At 36.7% G+C, this 14079-nt stretch overlaps 1 protein-coding gene across 2 annotated transcripts in view; it reads right to left on the bottom strand.

The window, feature by feature from the left end:
- Window positions 1-14079, bottom strand: part of FRMD4B (FERM domain containing 4B) — a gene marked incomplete at its 5' end in the record, with an annotated part of 176306 nt that overhangs the window by 62717 nt on the left and 99510 nt on the right. For both annotated transcript variants that reach the window (XM_083355174.1, XM_083355173.1), the window contains 3 exons: window positions 1771-1828; window positions 3329-3394; window positions 8086-8169. In XM_083355174.1, the coding sequence (XP_083211300.1) occupies window positions 1771-1828; window positions 3329-3394; window positions 8086-8169 (208 nt within the window). The remainder of the gene's footprint in view (window positions 1-1770; window positions 1829-3328; window positions 3395-8085; window positions 8170-14079) is intronic.

Below are 14079 nucleotides of genomic sequence, written 5' to 3' on the forward strand. Positions count from 1 at the left end.
TACTGCAGGTTGCCAACAAAATTGCACAGACCTGTCCATGAAGTCATCAAAATACATGAAAAAGAAGGGGAGGAGGGGGTAAATTACTGTATTATTAAATTGTTTGTGGCTAAAATTAACCAAAGATTCCTAGCTCAAAACCAGCAAAATAAACTAAAGGAGAACTAAGGAAGCCAGAGACTCCAAACACAATTTATGCGTGGAGTTGACTCTATTTTTCCCTAAATAAAAAGTTATTTCCATTCATTTTATTTTAAAGGGAAGTTTTGGAAGGCAATTATAAGCTGCTAAAAATAAGATGCCAGCATTGTAATCTTCTTGAGGTACAGAGGGGGCTTTGGGTCTAATAGCTCCATATCCCAGAAGGTCCCACTTTAAAGGACTGAGAGTTGTGCCGCAGAAAAATTGCCAACAGTACTTTCAATAATGGAAGAATTTTGCTCCTCCATGTCATGACTTCTTCAATACCAGTAGATACCAACAAATGAAGACATCCACCAGGCCCAAGTCTACTCCATTCTTCAATGTTTGTTACCCACAGTTCAGTGTGAGCATTCCATGAAAATTAAAAGATTCTACAATTTTATTAAGGGAGTTTGAGGCTTTAAAATGTGGAGAAATGTGGAAAAACTATTCTAGTGTCTCTAAATTCCCTATCAAAATAGGGATTTGTGAAACACAGACATTTTTTGAAAAGTTTGGAGAAGTGATCATTTGCTACACAGGATCAATTCACATGTAGAGAAGCATGCGTATGACCACTTGACACATATATGATAATCTATGCCTCTGGCGGGATGTCTGAATAGGAATGTTGCTGTTCATATACATATTCAGCAAACTCATTACAGTTTGAGTGCAGTTTCAGATGGCGTGAATCTATTTGCTTTGTTATTAATATAACTGTAGCTCTTCTTGAATGCTAGCCCCATTAATATAATGTAAGTACTAGTTTCTGTAGGTTTTATTCACAGAGATGCAAAATGTTATTTGTATTATTCTAATCAACATTATAACTCTGAACGGGGAAAAAAACCTCTTGAATAAATTATAGGAACTTAAAATACTGTCTGCTAGGCAAAAGACAGAGGAGATTCCAAATGAAACAATGTCCTTCCTGCCATAATAATAATGATAATATGATGATGATGATGATGATGATGATGATAATAATAATAATAATAATAATAATAATAATAATAATAATAATAATAATAATAATAATAATAATAATAGTTGGAAGGGACACTGGAGGTCATCTAGTCCAACTCCCTGCCCAGGCAGGAAACCCTACAGCTTTTCAGACAAATAGCTGTCCAGCTTAATTTTTGTTATTAGTTAGAAACAAAGATACTCCATGTTCATGTAGTCTTTCGTTATTTCCTATGGCTGACAATTCTCCAGGACCTTAAGCCAAAGTCCTTATCATCTCCTGATAGTTTGATGAAGGATTATTGAAAACCATCACCTAAGTATAAGATGTGCAGTCATGCAGACTCTAGTCAAAGTGCTCAAGGTGGATCCAGGGAAGCCAAATAACAAACAACTGTATGTTGTTTGTTGAAGAGATTGAAGGATGAAGAGGACACCAAACTTTTTCATGATCTGAGAAAGGTAAGAAGAGCTGAGCCAAAAAGGTAAAAAGTCCTTAAATGGGGCACTATGACATGACAGCATCTCCTTACTCGTTTTAACCAAATGAGCTGCTTTTATTAAAAAAATGCATAAAACAGACAGCTCACTCAGTTTTGTTTTACAGTACTCACTAACCTTCACTCCATAATAATGGATTCCATAAGTAGGCAGAGCTTCAACCAATTTCATGTACCTGGAAGGACAGATATACAAGTCAAAGAAGCAGTTTCTTCGTAATATCTTCTACTAATACACATTACCTGAGTGATGCCTTTGGATTCATTCATTCATTCTATTTATTTACTTATCGAATTCTGAAACTGCCCAACTGCTTCACAGAGGGACTCTGGGAAGTGTTTTAGGTTTCACATCAAATTGTTTCAGATGCTTTAATTATATAAAACATCAATCAACATTAATAGTGAAGTCTGTGTACAAACAAGTTCAAGCACAGCAACAAACTAGTTAACATCTCAAAGGAGACGATTAAACTAGAACTAGCCTTTTTTTTTAATAACCTCCTTCTGCCCTCAGTCGCCTTGATGCTCTCGGGGTTGCCAGCTACTTCCCTGAAAGCATTCCCTCGTATAACAACGGAACAGAACTTGGCTTCATTTCTAGCAATTGAGCTCTCTACAATACTGATCTAAAATATTTTCCAAGTTTAGCTTTTGGGAATGTTCAGTTCTTCTAAAACAGCTCCACTGTAAACGTAGCTTGCCCACTTTATGAGTGCATGTCAGCCTTCCCAAGTAAACCAGACAGGAAAACAAGACTAGATGAGTTAAATCTACTTTATCGTGAAGCTACATAAATCTTGCAAGTCTGAAAGTACAAAACCTCTCACCTCCAATTTTAAGTGTCTGAATGATTGGGGCAGATCCTTTCTAAGTTTCTTCCTCTAACTGTTAATCTATTGGAGGCTCCTGCCTCTCTTATCTGGTTGTTCACTAGGTAGCATCTCTTCCCCCACCTTTCCCCAAGTTCCTTCCCACATTCCATTACAATGCATGACATAAATCTGAACAATAAAAGGTAGGAATCCTACAGGCCTGATCTGCTAAGCACCCATTCATAGGAAAGAGTTGTGTTATACAGCTTTTGCTGCTGGATAGGTTTCTGGTTTATCTCTAGTCTGAAAGGCCTTGTTCAAGGGATAAATACATACGCTATCAACCTCAAGTGAGAGGACAGCAGGGACCCAGAGGAAGAAGAGCAATGTGTCGGAAGATAAATTAGGTGGTCTAAAATGCTTCGGGATTGCAGAGGTGGAACCCAAACAAGCTCTGGAACTGCATGGATTACTGTACTCGGAAAGCATCAGTCCCAATCACAGTAGTTGTCAATAGTTCAGAAGAGGGCTGGAATCTGTTCTGTGTTGCAGCCTCTCCCATAAATAGATGTTTGCCTTCCTCATGCGGTAAACCAGCTAAGAAACACAATAAGCCAATTCTACTTTTTTTTGGTAAGGTTATGTTAACAGAATCTTGCAAGTCTGACAGGTCTTCTCCTCCCTCTTCTTTATATTCTAAAAAATTGGAGGGTGTCTTCTGCACCTTTTGCCCAACCCACATTCCTGCTGAGGGGGCTAAGCTGCCTTTTATCAGTCAACCCTTGGCTGTGGTCTCACTGCCTTTTCTTCCGAGGTCATTTCCACACACCATTACAAAAAGCTGAATAATAATACACTTACTGAACAATCGCTTGTCCTCTAGTCAGTCCCTTGTTCTTAATGTAATGTTCGATGACTCTGTCCTCACTGAGGAAAACAAGCAAAAAGGGTCTATTAAAGAGAGGAAGACGGGTTTTAGATCCTATGTTGCTCCAAATGCATCTCAGTCAGACGAAACGATCCACAGAATCTCTCTGTAAAGTATACCCCTACGCAGTCCGTCAATCCACAAAATGAATACTCCCAAGTTTTGGATGGCACAGAATGGACTTACAGGTTAAGCCACTTCCCGAGGAAATACTCTATAGCCGGGATGTATGCCATTTCATAAAAAGTAACTGTGGAGAAAGGGAGCTGCAATGGCTATAAAGTTAGCGGAGCTATATCAGGCTGTAAAAAAAACAAAAAACCCCAGTCTCTGCCCAATGCCTTTCAGACATGCTGGCCTACAACTTGGATTACTCCTACCCAGCAAGATTAATGACAGGGTTTTTCTGACACACACATTGAGACACACACCTTCCTTCCTTTCCTAAATACAGCTTAAATGATTTGCAGACAGGGCAAAAGCAAAACCTTTTATTTTCTTGTATGATTTGAGGCATATGGCAGTAATCTCATAATGATAGTGAAGTTAATTTACCACAAAAGTATGATGTGATAAAGAGGGTAATGTGTGTTGGTATGGCCCAGGCAATCCCAGATTCAAATCTGCTGTCTCTCTCTCTTTTCTATCTAAAAAGAGTGTGGAGTGCAATTCTCCTATCCTGGGGGTGAAATGGACTATTTCAAACATTTTGGAAGGTTTCATGCTTGTATCCTTAAAACTGAGCTATTTTGAGCTTGAAGCACTTCCAAAATGATTGAGATAAGGTGGTAAAGATATGAACCCATGGTCTTGAGGTTTGAAACATTTTCCATCTTGCTATGTTTGGAATATGGTTCAACAATCATGACTAATATGTCTCTATTTTTCTCTTTTTCCTCTCTTCATCCCATGGTGGAAAAATGGGTATGTTATCTTATTTGATTACATTTGTTTCTTGAGCATCAAAAATGAGATCAGCCTGCATGCTTCTTGAATGAAGAGAAACTAGACAAATACACCATGTACTCATGAATAAGCTAAGAATGTTGGGTACCAAAATATACTCCAAAAATTGGGTTTGGATTATCCATGGATGGATTTATCCATAAGTACATACAGTAATGCTTCTTAATGTACCGGTATATCCAAATATATTCACTTATAAGCCCATCCCTAAATAAGCTGATCCCAGAATTTTCCAACAAAATACCATGAAAAATGGCTAATCTGTGGATTACTCATGGATAAGCCAATTATGAAAATTAAAACACATGAAATTTTCAGGTATCAGCTTATCTGTACATTGTGCATTTTTTGTGGTATTTTAAAAGTTAAAATTTTGAGGTTGGCTCATCTGTGAACAGGTTTACGCACAAATATATACAATGTTCAGCACAGTCAGATTTGACACCAAGGACTTACACATATAGAAACTGATGTAAATAACTTCCACAATGCAAATGGTGACACTAATAGTAGCAGCCATAACATTAAAATTCAATTAATTTGCTCATCTTCCAGTGTTATTAATGATTTGCTATCAGTGCACTTGTGCATTCTACATAGATCAAATGGGCAAGTGTCTATACAATATAACTGAAACAAATCTTGACAACAAAATTGACAATATTCTAAAAACAAAGGGAGAAAGGAGAACTTATAACTCTCCGAAGACATATTTTACAGACTAAGTTGGCCATTCTGGAAGAAAGAAACTTCCAAGACAGATTACAACATAAAACAGCAGAGCTTCAATAGATTCAATTCTCTTATAACCCAAGCAAAGTCAGAATGAATGAATGTATGAATGAACGAATACACATAAGTACACATACATATAATACTATAGACCAGACTTTCTGAACCTTGGCAACTTTCAGATGTGTGCACTTCAACTCCCAGAATTCCCGAGCCAAGCACGGGGAATAATACTGCTATAAATGCAAAGTATATTTACCTTCAAATGAGATAAATGTATAAAGGGTAGCAATTCTTTCCTCCCCTGATTCTGGAAATCAGGATTTTGACTGATTATGAACCATCAAGTCAGTGTCGATTCCTACTGATCACACAGAAGTCTTTAAAAAGGGAACAATTCCTATAGCTGTGATTGCTTTATAGAGGCATTGTATTAGGAAGCAACAATACAGAGGATTTCTACTTTTGTGCCTTGGTTGTGGCTTTCCCACAGCAACTGATTGGCTGTTGTGAAACAAAGTATGTTGGGCCCAAATGGACTTATGGTTTTATGCATCAAGAACTCTTACACTATTTTCCCAAGATGCCTGTAGGAACTCATTGTTCGTATTAGTAATCACAAGTTATAATTTAAGTGTGACCTAAGGCTGCCTGATATTTTTACAGAAAAATTGCAGAAAGAAATGTCATATGGACATTAAAGGTATCTCTTTCAAGGAAAAATAGAAACCTGGTAAGTATTAGAACTACTTTATTATGCCAAAATGAAAAGTGCGCAGGTTTGATTGTATGGAGAGGAAATGAAACAAGCAAGGTTTTGTTTGTGTCAACAAAATAATCTCTAAATATTTTTATGATATCCCTGGGTTCTATGTATGGGGTTCTGCTTTTGGGGTTCCCAAGAAATTCACCTTTGTGCTATGACATATCACTGTTACAGAAAAAGCTAGTGACTTACCAGAACATACAAAAGCGGTATGTACTCTGTATGGTTAGGCTTCTAAAATCTTTGCATAACCATGCCCAGGATTACAACCCAAAGGGATAAGCCATCATAAACTATAATAGCCACAGACTATTCTTTTCACTGTTCTTCATTAAATTCATGTTGAAGCTTGATTATGTAAAGAAAATTTTACAATAACAACTTGACAATGATGGGACTTTTAATGATAAGACAGCAGCATATTTTTATTACAAAACCTTGCTACGAGGAAGCCTGGAAACAGCTCTATAATTAATAACTAGCTTTTCCTGACATTGTGCTCTCCAGGTGTATCCACCATGCTGACCAGAAATTCTGGAAGTTGCAGACTCAACTCTCTGGAGGACACCAGTTACGGAAGCTTGGGGAAACCACTAGAAACCAAAGTGCCATTTGCAAATGTTCTTACAGTATCAGAAAATGGTCTCAGTGGCTCCAAACCCCTGAGTTTTACTCACCTGCAATCCTAGCCATGCTTTTCAGATGACCCGTTTTATTCAGCATTCAATAGTCTACTCATGATTAGAGGCATCAAGGATTGCAAACTAAGACTCTTTCAGAAAGATGGCTAGTAGAAGTATGTTTCTTTGTGTTATTTATGTACAAGTAGTCCTCAATTTACAACCATTTGTTTAGTGACTGTTTGAAGTTACAACACCACCAGAAAAAGCGAGTTATCCCTGTTTTTCACAAAACGATTGCAGCACCCCCACGATCCCGTGATCAAAATTTGGACATTTGGCAACTGGCATGCGTTTATGATGGTTGCAATATCTTGAGGTCATGTGGTCACCTTTTGCAACCTTCTGACAAGCAAAGTCAATGGAGAAGCCAAATTCACCTAACAACCGTGTTGCTAACTTAAAAACTGCAGTGATTTATCTGAACAAATGTGGCTAGAAAAGTCATAAAATGAAACAAAACTGACTTAACAACTGTCTTGCTTAGCAGTGGAAATTTTGGGCTAAATTGTGGTCATAAGTTGAAGACTATATGTAGGGGGATATTGTTTTGTTAAACAAGCAAGCCTATTTTAAAATACCGAGGTGGACACTAATACAAAGGTCTCCAACTTTCTGGGCACCAGGGACTGGTTCCGTAGAGAGAGGTTTTTCCGTGGACCGGAGTGTGCGTGGTTTTGTGTGCTGCCTGCATCTCGTGGATGGGGCTTTGCTTGTTTGTGCGGACCAGTTGATGGCATGCCGCAGCCTGGTACTGGTCCATGGACCGGGGATTGGGGACCCCTGCTCCAATATATTATAGTAGTATTTATTTCCAGAGTTTGGATAAAATACAATCTTGTTTGATGATTTATCAAACAATCAGAATAGGAAGAAAAGTTCAGCCGTGCCATAAAAATACCAGGGTGTTAAAATGTGTACAAGAGACTGTGTTTTATTTTATAAAGCAGGATAGAACTTAGCAGCCATGGATACCAAAATGCTTATGAAATGTTTCTCAAGGAAGGCAAGGCCTCACTCTCCACATGGCTTCTATGTTTTAAAACTTCTTTCAATTTAAATAAATAAAGAGAGAGAGAAAGAGAGAGAGAGAGAGAGAGAGAGAGAGAGAGAGAGAGAGAGAGAGAGAGAGAGAGAGAGAGAGAGAGAGAGAGAGATTATGTCACGAAGTGTTTATTCTCTAGTATTATCTGAATTTAGAAAAATGCCTTTGGGTTCCATGTCAGCTTTGTAAGCATTAAAAATGGTGCTTGGTTTGGAAATTTGCCACCTGCCCAGAAAAAAAGACAAAGGTAAGCTGGAATAGAACCGAAAAACTTGGGAGATGACTTAATTAAGGAATTAGAGGGATTGGTACTGTTGTGTTTTGTGACTTGTAACACAAGCTTTACTACAGCCTTTTTGCATTCAAAGCTTTTTCCATTATGTAACCTTGGATATTACTGTCAATAGTTCACAAAGCTTTAAATTTATAAGGAAGGAGGATACAAAGAGAAGTCCAGGATCCCAATATGATATACCTGTACCTTTTATAATTAGGTCTTACCAATAGGCAAGTGAAGGATGCTCCTGCAAGGTTTTTGTAGGAAATGCAGGCAAGTTCTTCAGAGCTTTTCTTGCATTTTCGTCACTTTAAAAAGACAAAAAGAAGGGCAAAGTGTTATTATCTTGGAATCAAAATGATGTTTACATTAACTCAAAGTCTCCAATTTTAATCACTGAATAAGTTCATAGTATATTTCAGCTACCATGGCAGTCTAATACTGTAGAATTTTTTGCATTACTCTTTTACACAAAATATGGTCACTTGCATTACCATTTTGATTAAGAACACAGTGCTGCTAAAGAGATCCAGTTGCTGAGAAATAGATAAAGCTGAAATAACTTTTACTGGCTGTGATTGCTTCCAGGATGTTTTTTTGTTATAGGATATATGTTGGTTTGATAAAAGAACCTTCAAATATTTTAACATGAAAAAATGGGTGCTAAAATTGTAGAAGCAATCTTGATTCAAAACAGTTAAGAAGAGATCCAGAGGAGGAAAAACAGCTTCAAACTGTAACTTGCTTCAATACGCAGAAATTGGGCAAAAGTGAATCTAATCATTTTAAGAGGGCAGAAGCATGTGTGGTTGCTGGCACAAAACAAAACAAATAAAAGCAGGCAACATTTTTGGTTTGCATGCATGGTTAAATAGCCCAGTCGGGTTGTGCAGGATTTTGGAATGCTTTAATAGGGATCTGCAAGAACCAACATGAATTGTTGGTATCTAGGATTCACTGGGATGACTGAGTCATTACCAGATGTTTGATTTCCTGATGATGAAGGTTGATAAGTGACTTCTTCAAAACTGGGCCACATTCTTAAATAATTTAGCACTGGAAGGATTATACACCATTGATAAAACCTTCATTTTATTTTTCTGTAATTTCTGCCCTGGAATTGTGAATACTGAAGTAGAAGCTATTGGGATGCACATCTCAGTATACATTACTTTACTGGATGGTGGATATGAGGCTGAAAAACAGGGAGTCAAAACATGAGATAATAACTACAATAAATAAAACTATTTCTTAGGTGAACAACAGAATAGCTGCATGCAGTGATTTTACTCCTTTATGAATTAAGGGTCTTCTATCAAAAGTCACTTCTCACTGAGGTAGCTCAAGCAGCTTTATAATAACTGCAGACAACCTTGGGGGGGGTGTTGCACTAAGACCTTCTCCACCCCTCAGGGCCATCATTAAAAGTTTGGAGGAGTAAAATGATTTTAAGGGAAGAGATTGGTCACTAGGGCCTTATAAAATTTTAAACCCTTCTAAACTAGAGGGAAAAAAGCATTTTGTTTATTTTGGGTTTCAGACCATTAATGGGTACAGTAGGCTCCTTAAGTATCTGCAAAGATTTAAATTCATTTCACCCCTTAAGTCCTTGCAAAAAAAATACTCTCTTGATTTCTGTTCTTGTTTTGAAAGTTTGATTTTTTTAAAAAAATTCTGTATCTTAAACTCCACATTCAAAAGCGCATTTTACTACCAGGAAAAAGCCACTCTCTCTTCTCAACCATAATTCTATTATCCAAAGAAGATAACTGTTATGATCTCCAGATACGTTGGATTACAACTTTTATTTTCCTCATCCAGTATGATCTCTGGATGTGGATTATGGGAGGTGTTATAAAAACATAATTTTCTCTCTGCTAGTTATATACACAAAAAATGCATATGCAAATGCATTAGTATAACAGGTTTCCTTCAGCTGTTCATCTGTATCCAAAGAAGCAATGAAAGGTTTTAATTTCAATTATGAGTTCCTCAATAAAACACATTTCTCAGTGCCCAACTGCATGCTATTTTAAAGATGCCAACAGCATGGGGTGGAGGAAAGAAGGCTCCTTCCTATAATTCTTAGATTAGCATTTATATGAATCTTTTATCTATTTGCAAAAATGTTATCCATTAAGATATGTGAATAGTTTTTTGCAAACAAAAAATAACTATAAGAGGTCTCAGAAAGTATCATGACTACAATAGCAGGTAAAGGATTACAACTCCCAAGTTCCTGATATGTATCTTACCCAAATTGGATCTCCTGCTCCTACTCTAGAGTAAAAGAGGCAGAAAATGTAGTTGTCAACTACAGCTTTTAATAGCATATAATTTGGCCCATGTGTCAAACTAAACTTTAATTACCAGCATTCACTTCATCGCCTCTTAATTCATTTACCCTACAATAAAGGTGTAGAAGTCTGATCTAGATTCAATTTAAAGTATGGAAGTTGGGTAAACTTACACTTACACTTTCCCACAACTTGATATTTCTAAAATCTGTCTGCCCCCAACTCACTTGTAAAAAAAGAATAATAATAGATAATGGTGACTCAAAAGGAAAAAAAAACCTAAATAGACTTAAGGATCAAATCCACCCAGAGGATTATAATATTGGCCACAATCCTTATCAGCTATTCATAGAGTTGTTGTATGTGGTAACAATTCTGTAAATGGACCAACATTAAAGACCAATCCTGTTTCCTTGTAATTTTCAATCAATTCTTTGATTTCAGTCAGCTACCAATATTTAAACATCCACCTTACATTCAATGTCTCCTTTTTTCATGAAGAATGTGGGGTAGGAGGACATTTAAATTAGAATTCGACTTCCTAATGAACACATTTGTTCTCACTATAGATCAGCTTCCTGCATTCCGATTAAAAATAATTTAATAAAGGGATCCATAACTCTAGGAAATGGACTGCTGTGTTATTTCATTTATCTGCAATTAAGGAGATACAAGGAGTTGTGATGTCAGGGAAAAGGTTTTTCTCTGTCTTTCTATTAAAGGATTGTTCTGGATTCTCCTAGACTTGAAGTCCTGTGTTTTGCTAATAATTAAATTAATGATTACAAATGTTTTTCCATAGCCTTCAAGAGAGAATTCTCTTCAAGGAATGAAGACATTTGAAAAATTGCTAGGTACTTTAATTTTATCACATCTTATGCTGTCTTAGTGGAAAAAGTGGTCTCATAGGCACCAAAGAAAGTACCGTATTTTCCGGCATATAAGACGACTGGGCGTATAAGACAACCCCCTACATTTCCTGTTAAATTATAGGGTTTGGGCTATACTCGCCGTATAAGACTCCCCCTCTTCCAACGCACACTAAATAAAAATTAAAAAACATCAGATTTGATTTTAATATGGTAATTTTAATTCAAATGCTTATGACATGCAGGTGCTTAGTAGGAAAACTGTCACTTATAAACATAAGGCTGTTTGTCATCAAACATGTAAACATAAAACAGTGCAAGTGGATTAAATAATAATAATAATAATAATAATAATAATAATAATAATAATAATAATAATTTGGAGGGGACCTTGGAGGTCATCTAGTCCAACCCCCTGCTAAGGCAGGAAACCCTATAAACCCTGTCAAAAAATCACAGACTGCAGCTTCTTCTCCAATTGGTCCCGCTTTCCCTGCACAGACTAAATGGAAGATCCGCTCCAGGTTTTCCAGCCAGCCCTGTTTCTAAATTTTCAGCACCCGGCGTATAAGACGACCCCTCACTTTTGAGAAGATTTTCATGGGTTAAAAAGTAGTCTTATACGCCAGAAAATACAGTACTTATTTCCACTGAGTTTCAACTCACCTCAAAAATATTAATGTTTGCAAACATTTGTAATGATAATGATAATGATAATGATAATGATGATGATGATGATAATAATAATAATAATAATAATAATAATAATCATAAGAAGAAGAAGAAGAAGAAGAAGTTGGAAGGGACCTTGGAGGTCATCTAGTCCAACCCCCTGCTAAGGCAGGAAACCCAATACCATTTCAGACAAATGGCTGTCCAGTCTCTTCTTAAAACTTCCAGTGTTGGAGCATTCACCGCTTCTGGAGGCAGGTTGTTCCACTGGTTAATTGTTCTAACTGTCAGGAAATTTATCCTTAGTTCTAGGTTGCTTCTCTCTTTAGTTAGTTTCCATCCATTGCTTCTTGTCCTGCCTTCACGTGCTTTGGGGAATAGCTTGACTCCCTTTTCTTTGTGGCAGCCCCTGAGATATTGGAACACTGCTATCATGTCACCCCCTCGTCCTTCTCTTCATTAAACTAGACATACCCATTTCCAGCAACCGTTCCTCATATCTTTTGGCCTCCAGTCCCCTAATCATTTTGTTGCTCTTCTCTGTACTCTTTCTAGAGTCTCAACATCTTTTTCACATCTTGGTGACCAAAACTGGGTGCAGTATTCCAAGTGTGATCTTACCAAGGCATTGTAAAATTTTAATATGTTCACTTAAAATCTCAGGATATTTTCCACTGTCTTTTCATAATGGTATTCATAATATTCTATTCTGCTTATGAATGTGGGGCCAAGTAATTCTTGTTCATTTCGAAGAGAGAAGGCATAAGACTGGCTTGCAAATCCACTACAGCAAGGACTATCTTTGTGTAAAGAAGGGATGATATTAGAGGGAACAGTTCTTTGCTTCTGTTAGCATACTTGACTTTAACTTGTAAAGAAACTGTATTTTCAGTTTTGTACTTGCTCCCTTACTTAACCAGTGTGACCTACAAATGAAACATCTAAAATAGCAAGAGCACTTAGACTTATATACCGCTTCACAGTGCTTTACAGCCCTCTCTAAGCAATTTACAGAGTCAGCATATTGCCCACAACAATCTGGGATCTTCATTTTACCAAGCTTGGAAGGATGGAAGGCTGAGTTAACCTTGAGCCAGTGGGAAAATGAACCCCAATGAGAATATAATCTTAACAGAAAGTTGGGAAGAGCTAAAATAGTGGTGTTTATTGTATTTTAGCTAACAGTACTTCAAAGTTATTTTGTTTGCATTTGGATTATTTTTCTATAAACTTTCATGTTTACAGCCTATAACTTAATATAGATAAAAATACTGCTTTTTGAGTATGATTTACTAACTTGATATCAGTGTTTTAATTGGAAACCCTTGACAGTGCTTGCCCTGTAGTTTATTTAGCTGTCCAGTATGTCAATTAAAAGCTTGTGTTAGTTTAGATAATAATAGGCAAGTAATCAGCATGTCCTTGTCAAGAAAAAAGAAGATTGCAAAGTAAAACTAAAGCCATGGACATCAATAGTTACTAATTAGTAAATTATGTTGAAGAAGATATTAAAGTTCAGAGGAAATCATACAATCAATCATATTCATCCAAAGGCTCATAATTATAATCAGAATCTATTAATTGTAACATGTATATTAAGCTCTTGCTCAGTTTGTTTCTACATGAAAGAGTCACTCCACTTGGAATATTACAAGAACAGCCAAAAGGTTATTCTGAGCAGGATCCAGAAAAAAGAGGAAGGGCATAATTAATTATAACAATTTTGTCTCATAAACCTGTGAGATAATCCCCTGAAATATTTTAGATGTCTGATTAACAGTGGCCCATTAGCTAAAGAAACACTAAACAAACCACAAAATATTCCAGTGAGATTTGAAATTAACAATTCGCCTAAACGAGGGGTGTCAACTACCGGCCCATGGGTCAGATGCGTCATGGCAAAACCACGCCCACTCCATTGCCGGCAATGGAAAAAAAGTTGTGATACGTCGTAACACGTCATGTGACGTTGCGAGTTTTACACCCCTGACTTAAACTGATCTCATAAGCTTAATACATAAGTTTTCCCCAACTTTGGATCCCTACCTTGTTGAACTCCACCTCTCATCTCTTATGACTATCGGGGAAATTTAATTTAATTATTGCTTTAATTTTGCTTTACTAAGCTTTAAAAAGCTTTAAAAACTTAGATTTTTTTTAAAAAAAATACAGCGCTATACTGCACATAATGTGATTAAATCTGTTATGAAATGTTGCTGGGGAACTCTAAAATAATGCCGAACAAAGTGACTTGTTTGTTTGCTTTCAAATCTGTTGGCTTGAGCAAAAGGGTAAAATCTGAAATGGTTTTCTGCACTGAGTTGCCTATCAAATCCTGACAATCCATAGGAATGCCTTGCAGCAAGCATACATTGTATAA

Source organism: Vipera ursinii (genome assembly GCF_947247035.1).
Source record: "Vipera ursinii genome assembly, chromosome: 2".
Lineage (NCBI taxonomy): Eukaryota > Metazoa > Chordata > Lepidosauria > Squamata > Viperidae > Vipera > Vipera ursinii.